General features: G+C 43.0%; 1 protein-coding gene across 6 annotated transcripts in view; it reads left to right on the plus strand.

Moving 5' to 3' along the window:
• Positions 1 to 397: 397 nt before the first annotated feature.
• IRF2 (interferon regulatory factor 2) overlaps positions 398 to 16,040 on the plus strand; it is a 63,336-nt gene continuing 47,693 nt past the window's right edge. For 2 of the 6 annotated variants that reach the window (XM_030563053.1, XM_030563054.1), the window contains exon 1: positions 398 to 645. Coding sequence is in view for 1 of the 6 variants with exons in the window: in XM_030563055.1 (XP_030418915.1) it covers positions 945 to 1,121 (177 nt within the window). In the remaining 5 variants the exon portion in view is untranslated. The other 4 variants (XM_030563055.1, XM_030563059.1, XM_030563057.1 and 1 more) reach the window with 4 other exon arrangements.

Here is a 16,040-nt window from a genome sequence, read left to right on the forward strand (position 1 = left end):
GTTTTCCATACCATTTTATTTTCAGGCTTGTGCATGCCCAATTTCAGTACATACATTTATTTCCCTTTAAACCCTGTATTTCCATAGAGATCTGGAGATTGGGACATTTGCCCCCTCAAATCCCACTCCACACTAGAAGAGAACAATCTCCCAGTCACTTATTTGTGGATTGTTTGGAGGACGGGAAAAACATGAGGCTGCCGTCTTGTGTCTTTAGTTTTCTATGCCCTGGAACTGAAAGCTCTTTCTGTCTCTCTGCCTTCAACACACTAACACTGCTGCTCGCCGCCGCTGCTGGAGGGAAGTGAAAATGAAATCGACTTTTCCGAGAAATGATGAAAGCGGCTGTGTCTGCCAATGAAAGGCTGCGGTAAACTTCCGCACCTCTCCCATCTCAGCCCCCACCCCCTTTGCACAAACAGGCCGGGGAGAGGTGGGGGGAATTTCCAAGCCTCAGCTCCTCGCAGTTTCCTCTCCTTGTTTTGCTTTCGATCTGGACTCTTCTCAGCCAAAGCTGAGGGAGTAACTTTTAGTTTTGCTCCTGCGATTATTCAGCTGAGTGTTTTCATTTCCATTTTGCATCCCCTGGCAACAGCGCTAACCTTGAGGAATTATATAAATACCGCGAATAACACATTAAACAAGGTAATTTTTTTAAACTACTACTGTCTCTGTATGTGGATTTACACAAATGTTTGGCAAACAGGAAGTGCCTGCTCTCAAATAATTAATATTGATTTAAAAATAAAAGGTCAGCGGTGTTATGGATCATATGATTTAGGTGAAGCTGCTGCTAGGGAAAGGAAGGTTAATTTCACTTTTGCATTTGAAAAGGCAGAGAAGGTGATCGACTGGAAGGAAGGACATGTGTTTGTCTCGGACCGCGTCGAGACCGATTATGTTCAGATCCGCAGGGTTTTGGCTTTGAAATTATTTTGAGTCTAATGGGGGGAGATGATCAACAACGGAAACAAAGGAGGGAAGCATTTAATTCTCCCGCTGTGACGGATGGGAAAGCGAGAGAGAGAGAGAGTTGGACTGGGAAAAGAAACAGGCAAGAGGAGAAAAAGACGCCAGACAGCACAGAGGGACATAAAAGCAGCAACTTCTACCCCCGCGGCGCGAGCCTGACCCCCCCGTAACTGTGGCACACGGAAAGTTAATGGAGTGGCAGAGCTGAAGGGGGGTGGGGAGGCTGCGGACATTTCCTGCAGGTGATCAGCGCCCCCGGGCCGCGGGGATCCAGCTGGGTTCGGGGCCCGATGCTGGTGACAGGGAAGCCGCGGTGAGACATGTACCAAGCAGGAGCAATTGCTGCTCAGCAGCCTCGGGGGAGGGAGCCGGAGTCACAGCAAGGGCGCAGGGCAGCGGTTCCTCCCGGGCTGCGCACGTTGAGAGGGGCCGAGTAACCCCTTCCCCGCTCGGCCCAGGGAGCAAGCGGCAGGCAGGGCCTGGGTTAGGAGCGGATCCCCGGATGTGCGGGGCTCGGCCACGGCACTTGCAGCCCAGAGGCCTTAGAGGGGGGTGGTGGGGGCCGCTACTCCCTGCGGAGGTTCTGGCGGCGGCTGCTGCAGGCCCGGGCTGGGGGCTTATGGGCAGCGCCCCCGGCCGGGCCTGCAGGCGGGAGCCCCGTTTCCCGCTGGGGCCGGTGCTCGGGTCGGGGGGGTGCGAGTGGGGGGAGGATGTCGCTCATCCCCCCTCCCCCCCAGTGTTGTTATACAAGCCCCAGCACTGCCTCCCCCCGGCAGGCGGTGACGAAGCCGCCTCTGGTGCCCAATGGCTGGGCCGAGCCCGGGGGCCTCCCGCGCGCCCCTGGCTGCTGCCGGCGTTCGGACTCTGGCGGGCGGGCGCAGCTCCCTGGGCAGAGTTCGCAGCGCGCCCCTCCTCCAACACCGCCGCCCAGCTGCTGCCTGGGTCTTTCCCCCGTCCGCACCGCCAGGCCAGGCCAGGCCAGGCCTGGCCTCCCTGTTGGTGCCTCTGCTGCGGAGATGCTGCCCCGGGTGTCCCCTTCCCGCCGGCCGCGGGGACAGCGACCGTGGGCACCGCTAGCCGTGTAGTTAGGCCGGGCCCAGCCCCCGTCCTGACTCGCTGCAGGCCGCCTGCTGTAGCCTTGGCCTGGGGGCTGCTGCTTGTATTCCAGCGGCACCTGAGCAGGATCGGGGCTTCCCTCGTCCTCCGGGCACTGCCCAAAAACACAGGGGGGCAGTCCTCTCCCCCTCCTCCCTGTTAGAAACGCACCTGCGTGCACTGGGCCGAGAGCACAGTTTGGCCCTGGCTGTGCTACCAGCCAAACAACCTTTACCCTCGGATAGCCTGGGCTGATCCAGATATTTGCTGGCTCAGTTCCCCTGGTGTTAGCAGTGTTGGGAGTCCTCTTATGACTGTTGGTCTACAACTTGGGCCTATAACAGCCCTGCCTGGTGCATGTAAACTGCCATTTCCTACCACTGTTCTAAGCGTGGCTGGCAGTAGACCTGTCTTAAGCCAGTTAGGTGGGGTGCTTAAAACAACCGTGGCAGACGGTGGGTGCCTATTCTAGGGCTCCCAACGTTGGTATGTCTAGTAGGAAGGCTGTGAAAAATGCCCTTCAAGGCATTACTGCTAATAGGTATAGTTGTAGGAAGTCCCATCAAGGAAGACCTTGGGGAACCTGCATTATGCATTGAGTACAGAAATGGTGCTTGGCAGTATGCAGAACGCAGAGAAATTCCTAGTTCATTCCCCAGCAAGTTTACCATCTAAGATGCTCATTGACAAGTATGGGTAATTTTCTCAGTATAAACAGAAGCAAAATGTCTTTGAGACATAGGTCTGTAGATGTGGCCAATTGCCTTATAAGATTTTTATATGAAAGTAATACTCGCTTTAAATCTAAGATTTTTCTATGGCAGCTATTACTGAGGTATTAAATGCTTGTAAAAGCAGCTCTAGATAATAACACTGGGTTTGTTTGTGTTTCTGTTATGTGTGTGTTGGAATTGTGGTCTAAATGGGACAGCAATGTCCTGTAAAACATGACTGAAAAAGTATTTCTGTCGTGTGCCCTTTATGCACTAAGGTACCAAGTTGATCCACCCAGGCAGATTCCTAATAAATGCAGGGAGCCTTACTGAAGTCAGGGGGTTCTGCATAGGCACAGAGTACCAGCCGCATGATCAGCTTGCAGGATTGGAGTCTTGTATTTTTAAAAAAATATATTTCACAGTTGCACTACTTGAAGTTTCATCTTTTAGCTGGTATTAATGTTTAAAATGTGTATATTGGTTATCACTAAGCACATTCTGGGTGATGTGCTTAGGATCTGATTATTAATCAAAATGAACACCATCAGGCTAAGGGCCATGTCCTGGACACTTTCCCCAAACAAAATTCCCTATGGAAACAATAGGAGTTTTGTTTGTGTACAGCATGCAGGAACAAATTCTTGCTCAGATAGAGGAGTCTGACTGTTTTCAGTGTTAAAGTCTAGAACTTTGTGCTTAATTAGTATATGATTATAATTTATAACACAATTTGTTGTGCAGAGATTTTTAGATTGCAGTCACTTAGATATAGTAGGAATTGTAAACGAGCACTCCAGTTTGTTGAGATGAAATACCAACTTCTAAATTAAAATAAATCTTTTATTAGTTTTGCATAGTTTACCTCTCGCAGTAAATGCTTAACTTAGTACTATGAGAAGAGAATTCACTACTGCACCAACATTTAAATTCACTGTAACAGGAAAAATGGTGACACAATTATGAAAGCAGCACAGTTAAGATTCAAAGTCTCTGTGAGATAGATCAACATTCTGAATGAGTCTGACTTTCCTCTGCCCTCAGATGTTGCTTAGGGCATGAACAAGGCCTATCTATCCTGGGCTGCTCTTTGCATGTTCTCTATGTGCTAAATACCATAAGTTTGCCTTCTGAGTAATCTGGTAAAAGTATTCTTTTGATTGGCCCTGTCTACATTATCATTAATTTATACTGGCATAAAACAGCAGAAGACCTGAGTGTTCAGTCTGAGAGCAATGGTTTTCTTGCTACAGTATTCACTTGCATTAGCAATGAATATGTTGTACTTCACACTGCAATTTTGTAACCAGGAAACAAACTCACAACATGGAAAATAAACAGTGTATTATTACCTTTTTCCTTCTCTGCTAAACAAAATCCATATCCTTTAAACATGCATGTACATAGCTTTAAGCAAACCAGTAGTCCTAACAATGGCAATGGAACTACTCATGTATAAAAGTAAGCATGTGGGTTAAGTGTTTCCAAGTGTTTCCCCGCTCTTGAGCTGTTTAGACCTTTAATACAAAGTTTTAAATTAGAGCTATAAAAGCATGGTGGTGTCTGCTTTGGTATAAATATTACAAATTGCTGTTGGTAGGCACAAGGGACCAGATTCACTGGTACGTTCTAGCTGCCTTGGGCCATGTCTACATCTAAAATTTTGCAGCGCTGGTTGTTACAGCTGTATTAGTACAGCTGTATAGAGCCAGCGCTGCAGAGTGGCCACACTTACAGCAACCAGCGCTGCAAGTGGTGTTAGATGTGGCCACACTGCAGCGCTGTTGGGCGGCTTCAAGGGGGGTTCGGGGAATGCGAGAGCAAACCGGGAAAGGAGACCAGCTTCGCCGCGGTTTGCTCTCGCGTTCCCCAAACCCCCCTGCAAACCGCAGGGAAGGAGACCTGCTTGCTCGGGGGTTCGGGGAACGAGAGAGCAAACCGGGAAAGGAGACCAGCTTCGCCGCGGTTTGCTCTCGCGTTCCCCGAACCCCCCTGCAAACCGCAGGGAAGGAGACCTGCTTGCTTGGGGATTTGGGGGAACGAGAGAGCAAACCGGGAAAGGAGACCAGCTTCGCCGCGGTTTGCTCTCGCGTTCCCCGAACCCCCCTGCAAACCGCAGGGAAGGAGACCTGCTTGCTCGGGGGTTCGGGGAACAAGAGAGCAAACCGGGAAAGGAGACCAGCTTCGCCGCGATTTGCTCTCGCGTTCCCCGAACCACCCTGCAAACCGCAGGGAAGGAGACCTGCTTGCTCGGGGGTTCGGGGAACGAGAGAGCAAACCGGGAAAGGAGACCAGCTTCGCGGCGGTTTGCTCTCGCGTTCCCCGAACCACCCTGCAAACCGCAGGGAAGGAGACCTGCTTGCTCGGGGTTCCGGGAACGCGAGAGCAAGCCGGGGAAGGAGACCAGCTTGATTACCAGAGGCTTCCTCCTTCCACGGAGGTCAAGAAAAGCGCTGGTAAGTGTCTACATTGGATTACCAGCGCTGGATCACCAGCGCTGGATCCTCTACACCCGAGACAAAACGGGAGTACGGCCAGCGCTGCAAACAGGGAGTTGCAGCGCTGGTGATGCGCTGCAGATGTGTACACCTTCAAAGTTGCAGCGCTGTAACTCCCTCACCAGCGCTGCAACTTTCTGATGTAGACAAGCCCTTGCAGCACTTCCATTATGTAAAGCTGCAATTAGTCCAGATTAACTGATCATTGATAAGTTAAATCAGGTTTATGACTGCTTTGTTTTGCTTGAATGGCATAAGCCAGGGGTCCCCAATGTGGTGCCCGTGGGCGCCATGGTGTCCGTGTGGGCATCTAAATGCACCCACATCCTGGCCAGCGGTTGAGCATCTGCCAAAATGCTGCCGAAATTCTGCAGCATTTTGGCAGTGATGCCTCTTGATGACGCCGCTTGCCACCAGCAAATGACGTCATCCAGAGCGTCGCCGCCAAATTTCGGCGGATGCTCAACTGCTGCCACGGTCCTTCATCTGGCGGGTGCCAGCCAAAAAGGTTGGGGACCACTGGCATAAGCAATCAGGCCATATTGATGAATCTGACCCATAGTTTATTCTTTTTATCAAATATTGCAGAATATTTGATGAAAGCACATTTTGAATTTGCTGTAGTGTGTGTCCACAGTGGTGGCCTAATTCTGAGTTATGCTTATCTAGTCAGAGAGGCAAAACTTACTGTGTGACTTATGTGTCCATTCAGAACAGTTCAATTTCAAATTTTGAAAACTGAATATTCACAGTGAACTGATTGTGAACAAGCCACTGACCAAGAATTTCTGATAACAAATAATTGTGAAAAAAATCATGGTCTATTTGTAGACAGTTCCTGTGCTGAAAACGATGCAAAAATAATTATTCATTACCAGTTTCTTGTCCAACATTAGTATTGTAAATGAACAGGCATATGGCTCTTATTTGGTTTCTCTGACTGTAACTGTAAAGTTGAAGTTAGGGATTTAAGTACAGATTAACATAATAAAAACCCAGTTCTTCAAAATCCTGTGATTACTGTAGATTTCAGGACATAAGAGTTATTTAAGGTAACCTGACCATGCAGTATGGAAGGTATACATACTGAGGCCCCAGTCCTGTAACCACTGGTGAACTTGACTTCAGTGTGACTATATACACATAACTAATGTTAAGCACGTGTGTAAATGCTTGCAGAATCTAGGTCTGAATCATGCTGACAAGACCAGCAGATAACGAGTGATACATTATATAGAATTTTCATTTAAAAAACCCCCAAACTTGCCAGATGTTCAGTGCATTAGAAGTTTATTTTGGAAGAAACAGTAATGGAAAAACTGTTTAGTTTAAAACCTCTTCTAGTATGTTTTGGGAAATTTACAAGTGAAAATAAATAAACCAGAATTGGTCTTTATTAAATTGTGTGTTAATTATACATGGATAAAATCATAGGCCAAATGAATAATCAAAGAATTTACCCCACTGTTTCAAAAGTTTTATTGAATTATTAATTAGGATCCCTACTAAGTTGCTATGAATCATTGTTTAGGGTAAAAATATCTATTAGGAGAACAAAGTGGGTGAGGTCACCCAAAAAGAGCTCTCTGGTGCCTGAAAGCTTGTCTCTCTCACCATGAAAGTTGGAGCAATAACAGATTTTATCTCACCCACCTTGTCTCTTTCATATCCTGGGATCAAGACAGCTACAACAACGGTACAAAACAATATTAGAAAAACAGGGATTTACTTTAAAAAAAAAAAAAAGCTAAGCAAACTTTTAGGGGAGAGTCGTGCGTGCATTTGTGCACCTGTATAATATATTAATGATTTACACATAATAATTATACATTTAGCGCTTACATAGCGCTTTTCCTTCTTAGAGCTCAAAACACTTTTGATTCCTATAACCTTTAAAAACAGGATGGGACTTTTCAGATGTAGCCTCTTGTAAATGATTGAAGTATTCTAGTTCTCTTAATGATCTAAAGAGAAAGTATTACAGAAATTTTGAACTTTAAAGAAATATTTGTTTTTTTAAAAACAAAGTGAGAGTAAAATTTGTTTAAATTAGTGATCTACTGACATTTTTGTTTGTTTTTGGGGGTGGCTTGCAGCAAACACAGCGCTCATTAGTTAGACATTTTAACTTGGAGTAATTTGAATTCATGTATTAAAAAAAAATCTCTTGCCTGTGATATTGTTTCACTCAATGTAACATTATACAAAACTAAACTCTAATTGTACATAATGTTTAAATTCAGTTGTTGCAGCATACTTCACCAGATTTTGTGGTGCAGTTAAAAGAGCTAATTCACTATAAACATCGATTATTTTTTGCCACAGGAGAAGAGCAGATTGCAGAGTTACAGCTAGCACATCTGTTTTCAAGTAACCTTCAAAGGTTAGTTTGCGGATATCAGTGAATCCTGATGTCAGGGATGGAGTTAAATTTTAAAAGAGAATTGAAGTTTTAAATGACCGTTTCAGAGTAGCAGCCATGTTAGTTTGTATCCACAAAAAGAACAGAAGTACTTGTGGCACCTTAGAGTTCTCCATGCTTATCTTCCCCATCCCTCCCCCACTAGTTCCTTACATCCACTTGTCAATTGCTGGAAATGGGCCATTTTCATTACCACTACAAACAGTTCTTTTTCTCTCCTGCTGATAATAGCTCACCTTAATTGATCACTCTCCTTATAGTGTGTATGGTAACACCCATTGTTTCATGTTCTCTATGTGGTGTGTGTGTGTGTGTGTGTGTGTGTGTGTGTGTGTGTATATATATATATATATATATATATATATATATATATATTCCTACTGTATTTTCCACTACATGAATCCGATGAAGTGGGTATGTAGCCCGTGAAAACTTATGCTCAAATAAATTTGTTAGTCTCTAAGGTGCCATAAGTACTCCTGTTCTTTTTGAAGTTTTAAAAGTTACCGTTAACTGCAGTTAGACAGTAGACTACTGTAAACAACCACCTACCTTCTTTTTGCTAGTAAATTAGATTTGCAGGAGTGTTTACATTTTCAGAGGTATTAAAGTTCATGTAAAACAAAAGGATAAATAATTTCTTAGGGGATGTCCAAAGAAAGTTGCAGTTCAAAGATAATGGCCAGATTTTGTTCTGTGGATATATACACTGGCTTTCCATGACATTGAAGGGAGCTTGTGTGTGCATGCAAGGGCAGAATTTGCCCCATTATATTCATATTGATATTGTACATTAATTGCAGACATTGTAGGCCCAGTTCTGATACCTGTATTCATGCTGTGTAACACTTTACTTCACAAGGAGTACCATGTGACAGGGGAGAAATTAGGTGTCCAGCTAGTTTACAGAGTTTGGCTATGGCTACACTAGAGCTTATGCCAGCATAATTTTTGTCACTCAGGGGTGTGAATAAACCATTCCCCTGAGCGACGTAAGTTACACCGACATAAGGGCTTATGTGCACAGCGCTATGTTGGTGGGAGAGATTTTCCATTGACATATGTCGACTGGAAAGCTCTCTCGTCAGCCTAGAGTGTCTTCACCAGACATGCTGCATCGGTGAAGCTACAGTGCTATACATGTAGATATGGCCTTTAAAATTTTCCCTTCCTGCAGCAAACTTTGCCTGCATTGTGTAAGCTGGCAGGTCTTAGTTTCAAGATCACTTGTTAAATGGTGAGAATTAATGTTGTTTGAGCAGATGTGAATTCAAGTCTCCCTGAAAGGGACATTGTTGACATAAATTTGACTTGAACATTAAATTTTGTAACAACAAGTTTTTTTTTAAATGTTTTCCACTCTTTTAAAAAAAAAACGCCCATGCAAGAGAGAAAAGAAAACAAAAACAGATTTTTAAAATAAACTTTCCCTGCAGTGTCAGAAATCCAAACATTGCAACATTAAAAACCTGAAAACAAAACTGACTATAAACAAAATTGAAACTAACTATAAATAAAACTGAAACCAACTCCATTGGCTTTTATTTTACAGCTGACAGAAGTGAAAAAAGATAACACAGAGTATAAGTAGCACAAAGAAAATTGGGTTTAAAAATTGTCATTTTAAATAATTTAAGGTCATATTAGGTGAATAGCTGTGAGTGTTTGCGTATGATTTTTTGTGACAATGTCCCTTTACCCAAATACATGATAAAAGAATTAAAGGAGTTGTCATCTGAATAGTTTGGCCAGGACACATTCTCTCTCACCTGAAGGTGTATGCATTGACTCTACAGTACTAAAAGAGAAGTTGTTGAGGTGTATGTACCAATATAGTATGTATTATTCACTTGTGGAGGTAATTTTTTTACAATGCTATGACAAATGTTTACTGAGTAAAATGATAGTCATGTCAGTCTGATGACAGGGAGCCATTCAGCTGTTTTATGTAACTAAACTTGATTCAAAATTATTGGCACATTGAGAATGGAATAGTTAATAGGACTGGGAACAGGATATAGAATTTTTCACCTGTGGTCACCAATTCAGATCCAGGCCAGGTCAGTAGTAACATCTGATGATGACTGCTTGGTTGATAATGTGAAATTAATTTCACTCAGTTCCCTGTGGACAGGTGTTCACAATAGAAAACTCACCACCACATCTGGAACTAATTAGCATGCTAGCTAATTAGGGGTCTCAACAAAGGGGCAAAGTGCTGAATGGACATGAAGCCTGACTTAGTCTCCTCTCTAGAGATGGACCTTCCAAGTCTATGTTGAAGGACAGTGCACGGAAGCTCACACAGTCTATGTTGAAGCTGTTCTATGGATAATCAGAAGACTTCTGTTTCCACGGATTTCAGACTGACGTCTTTTGAGATGCACTAAATTCAAACACCCCAAAATTAAATTCTTGGCATGCAAAGAATGCTCTGGAGAGTTGAGAGTTGGAAGAAAGGTGGATGAAAAACTTTTTAGTTAGATTTTTTTTTCCTTATTAGATCATAAGTGAAATAAATTTGGTAGTCTCTATCTAATTAAGTGAATATTTGCCACTTACAATCTCTACTTAGGAAAGTCTCAGGATAGAAATAACTGTCATGTTACAAGTTAGGCTCTGTCTATTACTGTTAGCCTCTGAAGAACACCAGATTTGCTAAAAAAACATAACTTAAAAAATACAAACTGTAGGAGGATCTCTATCAGTGGAAAGAGCCATTGTTGTTACAACAAGGAGGATTACATTATGTGGGCTGATTAAGAGTATTTCATATTTGGTGCTTCCTTTAATGCAAATCTTTAACTATATTCATGAAAAGAAGCAGTTTTCCTATAAATTTCTCAGTAATTTAGTTAATCAGTAGCTTTGTAATGACTGCACTGGTTAAATCAGTCTTTTGTGTACACATCTGCTTCTTTCATGTGCTGTTTTTGCAATCATAAATAAGTCCATGCGTCAGAAACATTTTCAGTATACAGTCTGGGTGATTCAAAACATTCCAGGCCCCAATTATGGTGTGATTCTGTGTTCATCTTTACTGCTTGGTTAGAATGCTAAGCTTAGAAGTGGAACTCAATGAGCAAGAATAAACATGTTCTTATCTTTAATAATGAAACTTCCAGACAGGTGTCAGGAAAATTAGTGCTTTTCAGTTAAGTGAAGTGAACTCCAATCTCATGAGCGGATTGTGTTTGATGCCCACTCATGCCTCTAGGCATTGGTGGCCGAAAGATAGGAATGCCTACCTTTGACAGTAGTATAGGTACAGGTTATTTATTAACTAGAATGGTAGACACAGCCCACACCCAGACAATAAAACGAAACCTTTAAGCAAACATTAGATTGTACTTTAGTATAGGGTGCAAACAGTCCTTGCTGTGTATTGCAAGGAAAGGTATGTTATGAAAACAAAGCAAATCTTGAGATGCAAGTACTGTTTGAATGAGTTATATTCTTACATCAGATTCAGTCCATGGCTAAATTGCTTTAAAACTCCTCCTCCTTCAACACACTCCATAGATTGCTTCCACTGAAACTGGCCTTTTCTCTCTTCAGGTATCTTCAGAAATGTAAATATAGCCTTCCTCATTCCCTCTGAGCTGCTGCAACACCACTAAGATCATGGTTTTTTGTTTGTTTGTTTAAACCCTATTTTTATCCTGTATAGTGTGTTAAACATTGACAGTGTGGTTGGTGCTGGACAGGAGACCAAGACAGAAACAGTCCCTACTGTGAAGAATTTCAGTCTAAAGCTGGGATCCTGCAGGTGCTTATGCACGTGATTAGTCCCACTGACTTCAGGGAGGCTATTCATGTGTATAAAGTTAAGCAGCTGCATTGTTTCTGGAAAAGGGCCTGAAAAGCCAGTTACAGAGAAGACAGGATGTACTGGGATACCAGGACAAAGGAGTAATTAAAAAGAGTTATTAATTCAGTTCTTGTGGGCAACACAAAAGAAGTGATTCTTCAAAGGGATTTGAGCCATAACAAAATACGTCCTCATTTTCATCAGTCTGGGAAAATCCTTGCACAGCAGCCATAAAATACTGTGTTCTCCGAATGTGTTGCCACTCTAAGAATATTTTTCCTTGGGGTGTGCTGCACCGTGAAATGGACTGGCATAGCTTTAGCATCTTGAGAGGGGCTGAGCACCTGCAATTCAAATTGCATTTAACTGGAAGGATCAGACAACGACTTTGAAATACCATTTTCTAAAATGCCTAGAGATTGAGGGATAAGGTGGGTGAGGTGATATCTTTTATTGAGCCACTTCCATTGGTCAGATAGACAAGTTTTGAGCTTACACAGAGTGAGGGATGTAATATAATATAGGAAAGAAAGGTAAAAATATTAAGGCACATAATTTTAGTAACATGGTTCTTTGTTTTTGGGACCTGCTTCTGCTCCTAGTAACGTCAGTCATTAAACTCCTCTTTTGGGAAATTGAAAAGCTTGAGATTTTCCTCTTGATTGAACAAATTTTTCCCCTTGGTTTCTCCATGTCCATGTCAGGGATGAAAGAAATTGCTTTTGCATATACTTATCAGTGGAAAATTATCCATATCCTCTTAACCCAGGCAAAACTGGGGAACAAGGACCTTAAGAACTCTCTTCTTTGTGCCTTGCTTGGATATGAATTCCCAAGGATGATCTTTGGGTTCCAGTCAAAAGGAGAGGATGGAGGTCTTGTTTATGCTATGAATCTATTTTCCCAAAACTTATGATCATTTGAGCAAGAGTGGTGAAATTTACCTGTGGTGCTGAGGATCAGTGCAAGAAACGGTGTGTACAGGCTGCACAAAGAGGGCTCAATCTAGCAAAGTATTTAGGCATGTCCTTCACTTCAAGCGTGTGCTTAAGTGCTTTGCAGGATTATGGCCAGAGAGGGGTTGGGAATGATGCTGCACTGGAATGCACCACAAGAAGGGTGTTCTTGTCAGCCATGTATAGGCTGGCACAGAAGGCTGAAATGGGGATGGGCTTGGAGATCTGCAACTGCTGTGCAGGGGCTGTGGATGCTATCCCAATTCGGGGAAATGGAGTTCACCAAATCCTCTGCATCTCACCTGCACAGAGTCCAATGACTTGGGCTTTATGCAAGTGGAGTGCATGTTGTTCCAGGTTACTGGGTTTTTTTTGTTTGTTAGTATATCTTTAAAACCTATATTGCTCCATGGTATTGATTTGATTCCCTCAAAAGGTTAATAAACTACATTTCTACAAGTTAATCCCTTCATTTTTCATTACACCTTATATCACAAACCAAGTTGAGACTGATATGATCTATAAATATAGTGTAAATATTAAGGGTGAAATCCTGATTCCGTTGAAGTCAGTGGGAGTTTTGCCATTGACTCGCATAGGGCCAGGATTTCACCTTAATAGTTTAACATTTTAACAATTCATTTAAATGTGTATTGAGCCAGGTCTTCAGCAGATGTAAATTGGTGTAGCTCTGAAGTCATTTGAGTTTCTGTATTACATGAGATTTAATGCAAGTGAGATTATTTGTTTAGATAATTGGGAGCAGATGAGGTAGGCTGTGTATTTTAAAATTGATGAATTTAATTATGTGAATGAGGTGTAGCTGTACTGTATTCACATAGTGTGGGTTTTCTTCAAGACAGTTCTAAACTCTCTGTTAATCCAAGAGTGCTCTCTAGTAATGCCCGAGATCACTGTAAAATAACAGCTCTGTCTTTGCTGCTGAGAGAAAATGAAGCTTTGCATGGAAACCAAATGATAGTTTGTTTTGATGTTTAATATCTGTATCCCAGCTAGGGAGTATTAACATCCTTTAGGTGGAGCAGAGATGCTATTGAGTCCTTGGGGCTGATCCTCCCTGCAAGCAAGTGGAGTGGCAGATAAATGGAGGACATAAGAGTGTTGTTTTCTGGGCTGCAATGAATGATTTTTCTTGGTGATGCACACAAGGAAATATAATCCAGCTTCATTTTGCTGCTTCTATAGTACTAACAAGGGTGAGAAGCAGGAAAAATATATTTGTATCACTGCAGTGAGGAGCTAGAACACTGACTACATATGGGGAGTGGCTCTGTAGAATGAGAAGATGCCACTTGTCAGGGTAGAATTGCACTTCAAACTAAAAAGAACCCAAAGTGAGGGTTCCTTCCACCAGGAGTTATAAGGAAATCACCAAGGGATTTGGCCCAATGACCCAGGTAAGAGGTATTTGCTGCCCAGCTGTATACTTTGACACCTTGATTGTGAGACGTGCATCCCTGAGGCTTTTCAACACCCTTGCCACATGTTTTGTGTTACTCCCAGGTGTTGTTAAATATAGCAATATCATCTACAGTGGAGTGAAAACTCCTAGAACCCATGTAGCACCTGCTTGATCAGCTTCTAGGGTGTGGCTCCTGCATTTACTTAATCTGAAGGGTAGTACCTTAAACTCAAAGTCAAAAATTGGTAACAAATGCAGGATCCCGGTGTTCTAGAGCCTGGGCTTTGACCCAAGCCTGGAAGTTTACACAGCAATGAAACAGCCCTACAGTTCTAGTCCAAGTTGACTGGCATGGGCCAGCCAGGAGTTTTTCTTTGCTATATAGACCTACTCTTAGGGGTCTTCCCCTGACTCTCAGAGAATACATGTAGGAGAGGCAATGCTCTGTGGTCCTCATCTGCGTAGCATATTACATTTGCTATAAGCCTCTCTGTTATAATAAATGTTCAGTCAGTTAATATGTACAGATTGGGGTACACTTTGGCTATAGGGTTTCTATACATTGCAAGCGATTTCACTTAGGGCAGGGGTCTCAAATTGGGGATTGGGACCCCTCAGGGGGTCCCAAGGCTATTACTTGGGGGGTCATGAGCTGTCAGCCTCCACCCTAAACCCCGCTTTGCCTCCAGCATTCATAATGGCATTATAAATTAAAAACACTTTTTTATATATTTAAGGGGGGGTCGCACTCAGAAGCTTGCTATGTGAAAGTGGTCACCAGTACAAAAGTTTGAGAACCAGTGACTTAGGGCTTGTCTATACTTACATTTTATAGCTCTCTAACTTGCTGGATTAGGGATGTGAAAAATCACCCGCGTGAGGGCAGCAAGTCTGAGTGCTTTAAAGCACTAATGTAGACAGGCTCTTAAGCGCTGGGAACCACGCTCTCAGTGCTCAGAGTTTATCCCCTTGTGGAGGTGGATTACCAGGGGTGCTGAGAGAGCTCTCGCCCAGCGCTCGCGCGTGACCAGACTCTCACGCTCCCGCGGCAGCGCTTTGAAGTTTCCAGTGTAGACATACCCTTAGTCTCTCTATCTCCTCAGAGGACCCTCCTGGGAGTTCCGCATTTTATGCTTTATACAGGGGCTAATACCAGAACCAAATCACCTGCATCAAAGGCTCATTCACTTGCTTTTTTGTCATACAGCTTTTTGTACAGCTTGGCTTTTTTCAAGATTATGCTGTACCAGCTCCATACTGGTTTTTAGCTCTGCCCCGAATTTCGATTCCAGTTCGTTCACTTGTTCCCCTTCAGAGTGAGTGTTACCTTCTCACAAATTTCTGACCAGATCTAGGGGGCCTGTGACCTTCCTTCTGTATAGGAGGTTGAATGGGGAAAACCCTGTCAATTCTTGGGGTACCTTTCTGTAAGCAAACAATAGGGAAGGTAGTAGCATACCCCAGTCCCTTGCCTTCCTGTCTACAGACATTGTTAGCATGGATTTAAATGTCCCATGAAATCTTTCAACTAATTCATTTGTTTCTGGGTGATATGGGGCAGACTTTAATTTTCCACAGTTCAGAGAATATGTGGGCCATGAAATTTAACCCCCGATCTGGCAGTATTTCTATTTGAAAATGCACCCTACTAATTATGAAACGAGTCACTTGCCAGTTTCTGCTTCTATTTAAGCTAGGGCCACTACCTCTGGGTATCTACTGGTGAAGTCAGCTACTGCCAATATATACTTATTCCCATTTTGGGATGGTTTAAGGCAGTGTTTTTTAACCAGGGGTACGTGAACCCCTGGGGGTACACAGAGGTTTTCCAGGGGGTACATCAACTCATGTAGATATTTCACCTACTTTTACAACATTCCACATAAAAAGCACTAGCAAAGTCAATACAAACTAAAATTTCATACCAACAACAACTTGTTTATACTGCTCTATATACTATATGCTGAAATGTAAATACAATATTTATATTCCAATTGATTAATTTTAGAATTCTATGGTAAAAATGAGAATGTGAGCAATATTTCAGTAATAGTGTGGCTATGACACTTCTGTATTTTTAGGTCTGATTTTTTAACCAAGTGGTTTTAAAGTGAGGTGAAACTTGAGGGTACGCGAGACAAATCAGACTC

This window comes from Gopherus evgoodei, chromosome 5 (assembly GCF_007399415.2).
Source record: "Gopherus evgoodei ecotype Sinaloan lineage chromosome 5, rGopEvg1_v1.p, whole genome shotgun sequence".
Taxonomy (NCBI): Eukaryota; Metazoa; Chordata; order Testudines; family Testudinidae; genus Gopherus; species Gopherus evgoodei.